General features: G+C 40.8%; 1 protein-coding gene across 1 annotated transcript; it reads right to left on the bottom strand.

The window, feature by feature from the left end:
* Positions 1–3,446: 3,446 nt before the first annotated feature.
* LOC143127292 (uncharacterized) lies at positions 3,447–6,418 on the bottom strand. Its single transcript, XM_076288729.1, has one exon. It carries the CDS (start codon positions 6,416–6,418, stop codon positions 4,901–4,903), a length of 1,518 nt encoding a protein of 505 aa, XP_076144844.1. The 3' UTR covers positions 3,447–4,900.
* Between the last annotated feature and the right edge of the window lie 8,855 nt (positions 6,419–15,273).

Raw genomic sequence — 15,273 nt, forward strand, 5'->3', positions numbered from 1 at the left:
GGCGAGATCACAACACATGATTGGCACGATGTCTTCACAACACACCATATGATTGGCTCAATGTATTCACATCACACCACATGATTGGCTCAATGTATTCACATGTCGACATTTTGCCGAGGAAGGGGTGGGATATGTGTAGACAACGGCCATATTGGCGTGACAAACTAGCCCCATGCATTTCTATGGAGTATTTTTTGAGTGCTGTGTCTCTACATTAGAAAGTCTCTGGATTAGGCTATCAAATCGCTCGTTTGAACAGTAACAGTAATCCAGTTCATTCGTGGTTTTAAATATAGTTGTTTCTGGCCTACCCACGAGAGGTTCAGTTTGTCAGTTTCACATGCGCACACATGTAGGCCTACATTGACACTGCATGGACACTCTTCTAGGCAATTTAATGTTATGCTTCTATATTTTATGACACCAAAATTAAGAAGTATGCTAAATCTTGATCGGGAAAACGTTTATTTTATTTTTCTTTCATCCGATAATAGCCTGCTGCAAATTAACAGACAGAAGCACGGCAGGGCACGCCCCGAATGAAAATGAATGAATGGAACCTCGCTTCTCGCGTCAGTCAGGGAAAACACTGTTCACCACGATGATCAGCTATCCAGCAGCAGTGTGTGTTGTTTAGCCTAGGCTGAGTGTAATCTTAGGTAATGTTATGTCATGTATGAGAACTAATATTGCCTGGCAATAGCCTACTACATTGAAATAGCGGCGGCCATATCTCCAGGCATTTTGGTGTTAAAGTTAACGTTAGTTTGCTTTGCATGTGAACATGATGTGACTTGAGATGTAGCCTACGACACGAAGCAGTAGCCTAACATTCCCTTGAACTAAAATTAGTATTACGAATAATTTAGATATTAAAATCATATAGCAAATTATAGCCTAATAACATACTACAATTATAGCCTTATGATATATTACAAAAAAAAGTTGAGTCCTCGACGAGTCATCGCGAGTGCGAATGCACGAGTCTGAGTCCAAGTTCGAGTCATCAGTGCTCAAGTCCAAGTCAAGTCACGAGTCTCTAAATTTAGCTAATGACTCGGACTCGAGTTCGAGTCTCGGACTCGAGTACTACAACGCTGTCAGATGGCATAGGCTAGGCCTATACAATGTTTTCAATACATAATTTTACATAAGCTACAGCTTTTAGGCCATTTATTTCATTAAAACATATGCTAACCATAAATCCGTCTGCGCACAAGTTGACGTTCATTTGTGATTTATAATGGGCACATCTGGAAGGGTGGCGTACGCACGTTTTTTTGTGCGTAGGTTCGTTTTCTCTGAATCACACGTACGATCATTTCAGAAATGATCTAAGATCAAATGAAGGATGGTTTCTACGCAACCCTTTTATAAATGAGGCCCCAGGACATTTTTTACAGTTTTGATGTGCTACCAATGAGCTACCAAGGTACCTATGACATTGATCAGCCTATTGTTATTAATTATAGCCATTATAACCTATTCATTTTGTTGTATGCAAACAGCATTGCTTAACCAAATTATCATTTGAAAGTGAACTGCTCTTTCAATGGGTTGTCTCTGCTCGTTTTTAGCACTAATGGTTGCAGAGATATTCAAGCAGATTAGCACTTTTATAAATGAGGCCCCAGAGGTGTCAGTGTTTCTTTATGTGTTGACATAGAACTATAAAACATGCTTGTTTTTCTGACTTAAAATATGTAAATAGTATGTGTTTTTTAATGTCTAAATAAAGATTCTGAAAGGACATGTGATGAACCTGTTGTCATTTTCTTTGTTTGATTGTTTCCTATGCCATAACAAAATTGAGTATGATTTTTTTTTTTTTAATTCTGTCGTTAGACATGGCATGCATTGATCACCAAGGTCATCTCTCCATTCATGCAACACTGCACCAGATGAGTACTGAAGTAGTATAACTAAGGTCACAATTTCATACTGTTGCCTGCAGGTAGATGAGTGAGGGCAGATGTGAGTTTTTATTCATGTCTCTTCACACATTCAGCTGTTTGAATGAAATGTGTTTATTTCAGGTTTAGATGTAAGCCTCATTTAATGACATGATCTGAAGCCTTCAGATGGCTGCACACTTGTGCAGCAAGCCTCCTCCAACTTATCTGGTCTGAAAGCACACGGCCACTAGGGGATGACTCCTTGGGGTCAGTATTGCTGGGGATAACAGTACTCCTGCTGCAGGGGATATGACTCCTTGGGGTAAGTACTGCTGGGGATAACAGTGCTCCTGCTGCAGGGAGCTGGAGAGGCCACTTAGGGGATATGACTCCTTACGGTCAGTACTGCTGGGCATAACAGTGCTCCTGCTGCAGGGAGCTGGAGAGGCCACTTAGGGGATATGACTCCTTGGGGTCAGTACTGCTGGGCATAACAGTGCTCCTGCTGCAGGGAGCTGGAGAGGCCACTTAGGGGATATGACTCCTTGGGGTCAGTACTGCTGGGGATAACAGTGCTCCTGCTGCAGGGAGCTGGAGAGGCCTAGTACGCCTTCCTCTGGGCCCAGTGCTGCAAACACACAGTCAGTTCACAGAAGGAGATCAAACACAGTTCTGATGGGGAACAGTGCTACCTCATGCAGCAACGAGTGTAAGATACACCCAACAACTGTTCCGTATGACTATTGCCATTCCTTGTGTAAGAACACTATAATTCTTCCACAAATGGAGCATAGTGTTAGTTCAGGCAGGCCACAGAGTCATGCCCAGCCACTTGGCTAACTGCTCAGGTGATTGATCAGCTGATCATTCACGCTTATATTGGTGGACATCAGTCATCAAATTTAAGCTGCTGCAGCCTGCCTATTCTTGCCGCTTTCTCTGTAAGCCTTTTTGCAACCCACCTCCACCTCATACATCTGACTTATCAATGTCTAGTGGCTGTCATTGATGCCTGGTCTGTTGTGTACCCCATCTCCTCATACATCTGACATATCAATGTCTAGTTGCTGGCTGCATTGATGCCTGGTCTGTTCCTCACACATCTGCCTTATCAATGTCTAGTTGCTGACTGATGCCTGGTCTGTTGTGTACTCCACCTCCTCCTCACACATCTGACTTATCAATGTCTAGTTGCTGTTATTGATGTCTGGTCTGTTCTGTACTCCATGGGGAGTTTATCTGGCTGCTCCCTCTGCCTTTAGGCTTTTCATGTTTTGCACATGGAATGGCAGGTGGAATGAAATGTAAGTTAATATAATAATAATAATAATAATAATAATAATAAGCTTTATTTGTATAGCATCTTTCATACACAGAATGCAGCTCAAAGAGCGTTTACATTTGGAGCATGTAACACAATAATACAATCCCTGCAAAACAAAGTTATGAAGTGTGTTAATGGTGACAAAGCACAAGTGACATGAAGGAATCTCACACTCTTACTGGACTTGTTGGAGCAGTGACAGGATTGGTCTTCTGGAATGAAGTGTGTTTATTTCAGGTTTAGAAGGAAAGCTGCTCCAGTGGTCAGTGGCTTCTCACAGGTCATCCTTATCTACTCAGCAGAGTGATGACGACACACACGTTTACTCTTCTCACAGATCATCTTTATCTACTTTCACTCTACTCAGCCAATGAGCCGATGACCGTTACCCCGATGTAGACGGGAGGCAAGCCCTTGAGCTCAGACTATAATAAGTAGAATAGCAATAATAAACAATCATGTCAATTCAATTAATAGCCTAATGAAATAAACAATGAAAAAAAGGGAAAATAGCAATCATAAACAATAATGTACATTAAATCAATAATATAATAACAATAGCATGGCAAGACTACATTATGGAGAATATCAATAATTAACAACAGTGTCAAATTAATCAACAGCCTAATAAAAAAAAAAGCATAAGAAGTGCTTAATGAACTAAGTGCATGTTGAACAGATATGTCTTTACACCCCTCTTAAAAGACCCAAAACTATCACAGGAATGGAGAGCACTGGACAACTCATTCCACCAACATGGAACCAGGAAGAAAGTCCTGAATTTGACCTAGTGTTTATGACTGATCGACACAACAGACACTCTTCAGAAGACCGCAGAGGGCGGTTGGGGATGTACGTCTTGATCATTGAATTAAAATAATAAGGAGCAGATCCAGTCAGTGTCCTATAGGCCAAAGTGAGAGATTTAATTTTAATTCTGGCTACTAAAGGGAGCCAATGGAGAGTAACTATGAGAGGAGATACATGTGTCCTGATTGGCTGATTGAAGACCAGGTGAGCTGCAGCATTCTGTATTAGCTGTAGCGATCTTACTACACAGGCAGGTAATCCAGCTAATAGTGTATTACAATAGTCCAGCTTGTCCAAAGCTCCAAAACTCAAAATGGGGCCATAAGTTATGGGGTTTAAAAGGTGTGGGTTTTTGAACATCCTAACATAGGATGCAGCATAGGGGCAGCCGTGCCTACTGGTTAGCTCTTCGGACTTGTAACCAGAGGGTTGGCGGTTCGAACCCCGACCAGTAGGCACAGCTGCAAGGCACTTAACCCCTCACTGCTCCCCGAGCGCCGCTGTTGTTGCAGGAAGCTCACTGCGCCAGGATTAGTGTGTGCTTCACCTCACTGTGTGTTTCACTAATTCATGGATTGGGATAAATGCAGAGACCAAATGTCCCTCACGGGATCAAAAGAGTATACTTATAGTTATACTTAACATAATATTCCAGCACACCACACTTGTTTTTTGGTGTCATGAGTAATGACTTACGATTTCAATTCATTTCACATTATCAGTGTGTGGGTACTGTTTTTTGCACTGGTGGATGGGAAAGAGTTAAATTAATCAAATCTATCACAGTATTTTTCAAGTCCCTGTCATTTTAACTCTCTATTTTCAACACCCTGCCATTTTAACTCTCTATTTTCAACACCCTGCCATCTTAATCTCTATTTTCACCTTGCGCACAGTCATCGCCTTCTTTTATCTTTTTAGTGTGTAATAGCATATGGCGTTTGAGACTACGCCTTACGGAAAATGCTTTTCCACACTGGACACATTTATGAGGCTTCTCTCCAGTGTGAGTTAGCATGTGTTTCTTAAGATATGAAGGGTGCGCAAATGCTCTTCCACACTGGATGCATTTATGAGTCTTCTCTCCAGTGTGAGTTAGCATATGGATTTTAATATATGCAGGGTGCGCAAATTCTCTTCTACACTGGACACACTTATACGGCTTCTGTCCACTGTGTGTCAGCATATGGACCTTAAGTTTCGATAACCGGTGAAAACCCTTTCCACAACAGGAACATTTATAAGGTTTTTCTCCTGTGTGAATTACTATATGGGATTTAAGATATGAAATTTGTGAAAAAGCTTTTCCACATTCGGAACAATGATGAGGCTTCTCACCCGTGTGTATTAGCATATGGGTTTTAAGACTTGAAAGGCACCAGAAAGCTTTTCCACAATGGGAACATTTGTGATGCTTCTCTCCAGGTTCATGAGGACTCTTGTCAGTATGTGTATCCATGTGGCGTCTGAGATGTGCGGATGTCATGAATGCTTTTCCGCACTGGGAACATTTATGAGGCTTCTCTCCCGTATGGATTAGCATATGATTTTGAAGACTTGAGTGTTTTGTAAATGCTTTTCCGCACAGGGCACATATATGAGGCTTCTCTCCGGTATGTATTAGCATGTGGTGTTTAAGAGTTGACAGCTGTGTAAAAGCTTTCCCACATTGGACACATGTATGAGGCTTCTCTCCAGTGTGCATTGTTTGTATATGGGAATTCAGATCTGAAATTCGTTGCGATCCCTTTTCAGAAAAGGCCCATTGATTAGAATTCTCTCCACTGTGTATTAGCATGTGTCTTTTAAGAGTTGACATTTGTAGAAAAGCTCTTCCACACTTGACACATTCATGAGGCTTCTCTCCAGTGTGTATTAGCATATGTTTCTTAAGAGAATACATTCTTGTAAAAGCCTTTCCACACTGGGTACATTCATGAGGCTTCTCTCCTTTGTGCATTAGTATGTGGCTGTTAAGAGATGACAATCGGGCAAAAGCATTTCCACACTGGACACATTTATGAGGCTTCTCTCCAGTATGTGTAAGCATGTGGCATTTCAGGTATGCAAACTTCACAAATGCTTTTTCACAAAGACTACACTTATGAGGCTTCTCTCCTGAACGTATTGGGGTTTTAAGAGTGGAAATTAGTGTAGAACGCTTCCCATACAGGTCAGAGTTTCTGTTCGAGTTCTGCTTTTTTGCAACACCAGCAGTGTGTGTTTGCAGGTGTTTGTCAAGTTCTCTCAGGGCCGTGAAACTCTTCCTGCAGACAGTGCAGTGGTGCAGCCTTCCTTTGCGTTGCAGGTTGAGTTCATCATTCTGTCCATGGATCCTCTGTTGCGTTACATGTGGGTGTTCTGATACACCTAGAAGAGTTACCATAGAGACTTAGAATGACATATAGATGTTCCACATTCAGCAATTACAGTGGGTCCCAGTTAAAAATTGACACTTCATTCACGATCATGGTGAATGGTGAAATGTAAGTACAACTGCAGCCGCTTGGGGGCAACATAGTCCGCTGTGGCGTTCCACGGTCGAACCAGACAGCAAGGGCTGTGATTGGCCGAGCAAGGGCTGTGATTGGCCGAGTTTTCAGTGCGTTTCTCTGTGTTTTTTGCAGCCCCTGCAACATGCTAGTCCACTGTAGCCTAAGCTTTGTACATAATGTTAAACATAGTTTTGGATTCAGTGGCAAGATTTCTTGATTGTACAGTGTCTGTCTCTCAGTAATGTTTTAAAATGAGAGCTTCGTCAGCTGGCAGTAGGCTACTTTGTCGGTAGTCATGAGAAGTTCGCTTGCTAACAGAACATAAATATGCTGCCCAGAAACCTTGTGAATAGTTCTGTTTTTTTTTACTACACTAACGAGGTTGAAATATAGACTTTGCCTACAGCATCTCCTTAACAGTAATGTTAACAAAATGACAGCATTCATATGACAAAGAAAAACGAATTCGAGACTGTGCCTCAATAGGCCTCACTCAATAGGCCTACTTGAAGCAGATAGCGTTGTCTGACGGTCGAGTGGGTTAATGCACGTATTTCCAGAACAGGTCTGCAACTTTCAGGCAGTTCTGAGTTCGAATCTAGGCAGGAGCAGAGCCATATAAAGGCCTAGGCCTATTGTTATCATTTTTTGCAAGGTGTTGCTCCTGGCAATAGCCTACTTGTTTATAAGACGTTTGGTGATTAATTGATAGCTGTTTTTGGGACACGTTAAACGTTCTTTATAATGAGCGCATCCGGGGAGTAAAACGACTGTTACGCGCTGTTACAACTGTAGGCTACAATGATTGCAATACAAAAATATGCACGTGTTAGTTTAGTTAGTTTTGTGATGTTTTGCACTTTTGCCTCATGTGTTTTCAGGTTTGAGGGCTTTTTTGGCAAGATTGACCTTGGTTAGACTCTGCATATGTTATTTCTCCGTATGGAAAATAAATATGGACAATTTTCGACACACGTCTGTTATTAGTTCAATAACAAGTGTTGCTTGTTAAAACATGTGACTAGTGAAACTCAAATGATTTTAGAAATATTTAGCCAAAGCCAAAAAGTGTTAGAGAAGGAGAGACGCCGGTGCAGCTCAGATGTCTTCTTAATTTTCTTTATTCTTTAGTAAAAGGTGCAGAACATTATTAAACTTTGACTAACGTTTCGATGTTCGTTAGTCAAAAACATCGACACATCGAAACGTTAGTCAAAGTTTAATAATGTTCTGCACCTTTTACTAAAGAATAGGGTCTAAAGAAAATTAAGAAGACATCTGAGCTGCACTCTCTCCTTGGGCATCTCTCCTTCTCTCTAAAATATCTGTCCTGGCCTGGTTGCAACGGATTGTGGCCAAACGACAGAAGCGCGGAGAACCCTCCTTTGTCTACCAAAAAGTGTTACTTTGTGCACCGCGCTCCCCACTGCTTGTGAAAGAAGGGGGTGGGGGAGGGGGGCTTAACGTGAAAAAGCTTAATGTCCCAAAACGGCAACAAGTCATAATTGTAGGCTACAGGAAGTGGGGGGAGGGTATGGGATGACCAGAGCCGTCTTCGCTGTGCTATTCAGAAAGCATCTATTGTCTTTCCAGGCGCACACAGCTCGTTATAGCCTATCGGGTGCCTTAACAGATAGGCTCTGCTCTTGGGTTTGGCCTCACAGCGAACTCAACCCTCTTGTTGCTTGCAGTTCGTTCAATAAAGCGATGCAGATTACATTATTTATTTCTGATTAATTGCGTCTTTTGCAACATCTGCTTGTTAGGCTGGGCTACTGTCCTGTACAGGTAAATGTTCAACAATTGCTGGTGTAGGCCTACAGGCTATAATCAATTAGGGACTGTTCATTATTTATTTAAGGGGCTACCGGAGGAGTTTTGGGAGCGTTAGTCAAAAAAGACGTGACCCTCCCTCGCCAGCAAGAAATTTTTCTATGACCCTCCAAAGTGATTGAGAAAAAACGCATGACCCTCCCCAGTCCCAACAATTTATTGATGCCTTAGGCTACTGGGTCAATTTGGGAGCTTGCATGCTACGACTCCTTCCTTGAAATGCCTTGAAAAGGCTGTCGTTTGCACAATTTCACAAATAATCACCGGGACCGAAACAAACCTGTCAACTTTTCCCGGGTTTATCACATATTTTAACTTTTTCCTCGCTGTCTTAGGAGGAGCTGCAGGGCCGTCGCAAGGGGGTGCGAGACCCTGTGCGAACTTGACAGATGAATGAACTTACGTGCATGAAATCATGCGATAGCTTACTTTACATATAGCCAAGGCTACCGTCGGTGCATTTTAATAGTAGCCTAGTCTAATAAGCTACACCAGCTTGCCTTTAAGAGGGGAAATTCAATTGTATAGGCCTAGCCTATAACATTAGCTGAGTCACATATTTGGCCATATGGTGTTTATAGGCTACATCACAAAACCAAATAGTATAACAAAGGCGAACACTTTAACAGGGGGAATTAATTGGACATGAATCATTGTGCTGAACGGTATTTGTCAATGAGCAGAAACACACATGACATTCAAACTATTGATAAGATGTACTGGTCTGTATCTATAGGCTAACATTGGACAAATAAATGACACTGACTCGCCATATCCTGACTCAGGAAAAAAACATTTTCTTGCTTTGCCGCAAACTCAGCAATGAAATCATAGGCCAGTTTGCAGGTAGCCTAGCCTAACGTCTTTTTCATAGAAGGGAGAACCCAGTCTCTCCTGTGACATGGAGGTGCGCAAATAGTTTTTAATAGCCTGTTCAACTTCGAAAAGCTTCGTTCATCCGATACCAGTCACTGATCGCAATTTCAAAGTTCGGAAAGCTTCATCTTTTTAAGTTTTAAGTGCAGTGGCCCCTATCTGCCCCCTTTGGAATTATATCTCGAGCCTATTATAAGGTCCAGTGCGTTATGTCCTGGGATTCGGAAGTGCTCAAAAAGAAAAGAAAAAACATTTTTTTATAGATGGTTATGAGGAGCAATATGAGAGAGAAATTTGATGATCATTGATCGTTGTTTTGGGACGTTAAGCCTTTTCCAAAAGCGTCAGTGAAGGAGATTGAAGAATGACCATTTTTTTATACGAAAATATTTCTTAACTACAAAAACTCAACCCTCTTGTTGCTTTGATATCTTTTTCGTTGTCGTTTGAACGTCGGCAAGCAGGCGTGTTGCGGTTGCAATTTAAGTGAAATTTCTACAGTAGGCCTACAACATGCTGTTAGGCTGGGCTACTGTCAATGTACTTGTACAGGTAAATGTTCAACAATTACTGGTGTACAGGTTATATAATCAATTAGCTAAATCATTTGTCCAGCTGTTTAAACATTTTTTCGTGCTACATTTAAACGCAAAAGGTGCTTTGATATATTTTTCGTTTGAACGTCGGCAAGCAGGCATGCTTTGGTTGCAATGAATGAGGATAATTGCTTTTTTTTGCATTATTTTGAATATGACTCGCTTCAGTCTCAACAGCACGTAGGCCTACTTTTTCCACACGCTAAGTTCTAACACACATATCCCCTCTCGCTTTCTCTCTCTCCATCCCTGCACACGGTGCATTCTTAAAGGAGCTGCACCATTTTACAACAATTGCATCTACATTTTCATATTAGAATGTTTTGTCAAGTGTAAGCTTAAACTACCGTGATCAATTTAAGTTCCCGTGCCCCCGCTGCGTCATGGAAGCAGTAAGTCAGTCGCATCAAAAATAGTAGTGGCACCCAAGTGACACCTTGTGGTTGTTTGTGTCAACTGCAGTTTGTGCCATTTCTGCTGAGAAAATGGGGTGCGTGATTCATGAAGGAACCCGTCCAAACTTAACGGCAGGGTTGCCAACTCTCACGCATCTGGCGTGACACTCACGCTTTCAGCACCAATCTCACGCTCTCACGCACACTTAAGAAATGTCACGCCAAATCCATTCTTTTTTTGCAATCCTCATTTTTTGTTGATGACTAGTCTATACCACAGCATTGTTTCTAAATGACAGGATACGAGTTTAAGGCATACATATGTCTAGATTAACAGCAGGTAGGTCTAATATCCGCCTACAGTTTTCTCTGATTGTTGATTCGCTGACTAAGCTATTTTAATCCGGTCCGCGACACCTTCACCGAACACGCTGAGGCAGACCCGACATAAAGTGTGGCCGCCCATTCTTCTCTAGGAACTACTCGCGAAGTAGCCTCACAGACATCACATGAAATAACTTTTTCTCATCTTTTATAAGTTGCTATAGCCGCCATTTGCTGCGATAAACGGTTCGCGAGAAAAATTAACTTTCAAGAAATAATCATGTTAGGCTACTATAGCTCTGCGCTCATTTCAATTCATATATGAGGAATAACTCACAAACTTTTCGTTCCACACATGACAAACCGTAAACCAGAATAAACAGCAGACCTTACCGAACACAAAGGTGTAATGCAATCCCCTGTATAATAAGCCGTTCCAGAGTAATCCGGTTTTGAAATGGTAGCAAATTTCTATATGGTCTCCAATTTTGGGCTTTAATGTCTTAAAACTGAGCTGTGCTTAAATACCTACATATGTGTAAATATTAAAATCAGAGGATATACAGCTCATAAGAGTTTGTCGATGTAGCTATAATGATTTGTTTTCACAAAATGCATGCATGTATTTAAGTGTCTTAAAAAAGTGTGCTCATGTTGGTCAATGCATAATTTCATAACAGGCCAAATAGAAAATAAATGTTAAATGTTAAATATAGCCTAGACATAATATTAAAATCAGATGATGTAGGATAGTATAGAGTTAGATAAATTTGGATGGCTCCAGAACTCCAGTGGATTGGGTCTTAAAGGAGCCACACCACTTTTATGACACTATAGCTGTTCTGCTGACCTTTAGATTTGTTGCTACTGGGCATGAAGGGCAGGCCAATTATGAGTATGAGTCAGCACATTTTAATCATATTGCAATACTACCAATAACCGTGATCATTTTGGTCATGATTTTTCATCAAATGTTCATACTGTATCTCTAGTGGCTGGTAGACTTTGGAATCCACCAGCCACAATGGTAGGTGGAAAAAATGTTTTTAGGCTATTTCCATTCCATTCCACACACATTCATATGTCTCAATCTGTCCATTTCTTTCCTCAAAACTTGCCAGAAGTCATCATTTAAGGGGTTATTTTTTAATTTTTTTTACTGAGCTACTACCTTTTTCAGGTGGGCAGGGGGCCCTTTTCATGTCTGTGCCCAGGGGCCCAGTGGCTCATAATCCTTCCATGCCACGGGGTTAAAACACTGGTCTTGTTTTCAAGTGCAATCAATAATTTAATTGTACATTTTGAAGAAACTTTTTTCATTCTATTATAGTTTTTTTTTTAAAACATTAAAAAAAACTATTATACTGTACATAGCAAAAAAGTCAGGGGACAGACATTTTTAAAATTAGGTTTAGGGAAAAATTTAACGCACACGCACTATGACTTCACAAAATCTCACTCCAGCCAAACACCCAAAGTTGGCAACCCTGCTTAACGGGGACCCACTGTAAGTATTATCTGATGAGGAAACATTCAACTTCAAATAGAATTCAAACGCATGAGTAGCATAGTGTACCAGCCAATAGTTAGCTGAAGTGGGTATACTGAGATGTAGTCTACTTAGCTGTAGTGAGTATACTGTGATAAACCCCAAATGTTAATCCCCATCATTGCCTATTTTATATGGGTATACTAAGATGGTGATGCTTTTTAAGTGGGTATACTGCGTAGTCCTGCATATCACATAGACCACACCACTTAATTCCAAGTCTCTATGGTAACCATTTCAGGTGTAGACTACACCAATGGTACCAGTACAACAAAAGCATCCATTTATTCAAACTCATTCAAACTCGTTCGAACTCCCGGTATGTGTGAACTTCATAAGTTCTCGTAGGGAAACAGGACTGCAATACAAAAACAAACTCACTAAAATCACACATATTGCCTCCACATGATTGACACAGCCATCACACACCTAGCACATACAATAGCATCTGAAATAAATTCTTCACACTACTTCCATCCGGCCGCAGATACAGAGCACTGAACTGGACTAAAGCCTTAAGACTTTTCTAATACCACTTCAAATAAACACCAATTTCTTTTCTACAGACCAAAGTGAACGGACCATAACCAGGGTAGCCTACTTGGGGGCACTGTATGCATGTTTGAGCATGATTGATCGGACTGGCCGATATTATGCATTTTCCAAACTATCAGCATACATTTGTGTTAATTCCAATATTTCTACCAAAAAACGTCAAATTGCAATGAATTTTCTTCTCTGCTCTGACTGTTACAATAAGCCGAAAAAATATATAATTATGAGTGTCAAATAAAATGTATAATAGCAGGCTATTTAAAAACAACAAGAATAACACAAAAACAATTCTGTCTAAAACCAGTCCACACTAGCACTGTGTCCATATCTTAATTAATCAAATTATTAACTAGACTATTTTGCACCGTCTCTCTCAGGAAAAGGTGTTTACATTGTCGTACCTGCCCAGGGTCTACAGGTGGAAATTAGCAATTGTTGCTATAACCTGGCCAAGACATATTCTCTTGTATTACAAGATTAATGTTGATTTGTGCATTGTCCCTGTTAAAAAAAAAAGGAGATCCCTTGTGACCCTACTGTAGAGACCTGTGTGAAATTGGTGTGGCTCCTTTGGGGCAGCTGTAGCCTACTGGTTAGCGCTTCAGACTTGTTACCGGTGGGTTGCCGGTTTGAACCCCGACCGGTTGGCACGGCTGAAATGCCTTTGAGCAAGGCCCCTAACCCCTCACTGCTCCCCGAGCGCCGCTGTTGTTGCAGGCAGCTCACTAGGCCGGGATTAGTGTGTCCTTCACTTCACTGTGTGCTGAGTGTGTTTCACTAATTCACGGATTGGGATAAATGCAGAGACCAAATTTCCCTCACGGGATCAAAAGAGTATATATACTTATACTTATACTTTAAGAACATAGAGCGGTAATGACCGGTATAATATATAGTTCAAAGATTTAAGACCAGTCGCATAGCGTTACAAAAATCGTTTACTTAGTGGGAGATAAATAAATCAGCATTGACTAAACAAAGTTGAGCTAACCACATCTACTCAAGCAAGCAGTAAAGCTAATAACCAGATATACACCAATTTTGCATGAAAATATATTGGTATTGATGTATTTTGGCAAGTACTGCCACAGCAAAACTCCCAGATTATTCCATGACTTTGCCCCCAAAAGATAAAATTCCCTGACTTCTGGAACTGATGTCTGGAACAGACTTAACAAATTTCCATGATATTCCAGAAATTCCATGACCTGTGGGAACCCTGAAAGCACTATCCAAATTAGATGCATCTACTGAAACAGAAACTCCACACAGTTTGTTTTGTATGCTAGGCTGCTTATCAACCAACTAGCGCAAAGCACTAGTTACACTAACATACCAGCAACGCACAACATCAGGCTACACTCAACTAAGTATACTGTATGCCACATGCATAGTTCGGATGAGTTAGCCTATATCTTAAACAGAAAACCAAACGTGCGAGAGTATTAGCTGCATAGATTCAACACAGATGAATGAATTTAGCTAGTTGTATGCTTTTCCAGTGCATGACTGAAATAAGCGTCGCAAGTAGGCTTCATGAAAGCGTAGCAGCAGTTGAGCAATTGCGCTGGGACCAAATCACAAACTGGCTTATCCACCTGGCGCGCTATTGGCAGGTTTAAAACGATGACGATAGCGTAGCGACGGCTCTCACGACCGTCTATCCAATTAATTCCCTTTAACCTCTCTGCGTCTTTTTTAGGTTAGCAAACAAATCAATCAAGTGTGTGTAAATACCATTTACTTTCATGTTTTTTTGCACAACCTGCACAAATCGCTCAATGCCATTGGTGCTTCCGCAGACCGCTGATGAATGGAACGTCACCTATTTTGTGTATGTGTCACTAAATATTAATTTCTATACAAACAAAGACGGCGGATCTATAAAGAAACTGCCATTTGAATGCCTTTGTTGCCAAGCTAACCAACATCAAATTGGCTAAATTGTATAGCTGAATAACTGTTAATGTGTTATGTTAACACACCAGACACCTATTCAGCCAATTCAGCCTAATTTGCCTTTCCAGATTAAATGTCTGTTCTTGGTCTTGGATTGTGTGAAACACATTTCTAAAGATTTATAGTCCAGTGCGATTTATATAAGCTTTTTTCCTCTTCACAACAAATTTTTGACTGATAAAACTTATACTCCAGAGTGACTTATACACAACTAAATCCACAGCTGAAATGCTATTTCAGAATACAAATCATTGACGCATGGTTGCATGGTTGGAATAGGCTAACGCCTATATAGGTTAGTTTTGTTATTTTTAGGTAGGCTATGACAATGACACAATTTGGTTGGTTGGTGATAATCAGTTAGACTGGAACTGATTTTTTTTTCTAATGTGCTTATATATTTGAAAGTGTGCCTGCCCTGATTTCAAAAATATTTATCATCTTACGAGAAATATAGGCTGCCGGACCTGCCATTTAAGCGCATTTGAGCTGGAAGATAAAATGTTAGTTTAGTTTTGTTGTCCACCACGCAAGCAAGACATCTGTCAACTTCTTGCTCGTTATTTACATAAGTAGTGAATTGTTTGCACTTGAAAAAAGTATGCCTTATCAATGTCTAGTTGCTGTCATTGATGCCTGGTCTGTTCTGTACTCCATCT

Source organism: Alosa pseudoharengus, unplaced genomic scaffold (assembly GCF_046254945.1).
Source record: "Alosa pseudoharengus isolate Yale_2024_CS ecotype anadromous, Long Island Sound unplaced genomic scaffold, YU_APseudo_1.1 YU_APseudo_1.1_scf_1, whole genome shotgun sequence".
In the NCBI taxonomy this organism is placed as follows: Eukaryota; Metazoa; Chordata; class Actinopteri; order Clupeiformes; family Clupeidae; genus Alosa; species Alosa pseudoharengus.

Coding starts and splice junctions, on each gene's coding strand:
- LOC143127292 (XM_076288729.1), bottom strand. CDS start 6,418: ATGGTAACTCTTCTAGGTGTATCAGAACACCCACATGTAACGCAACAG.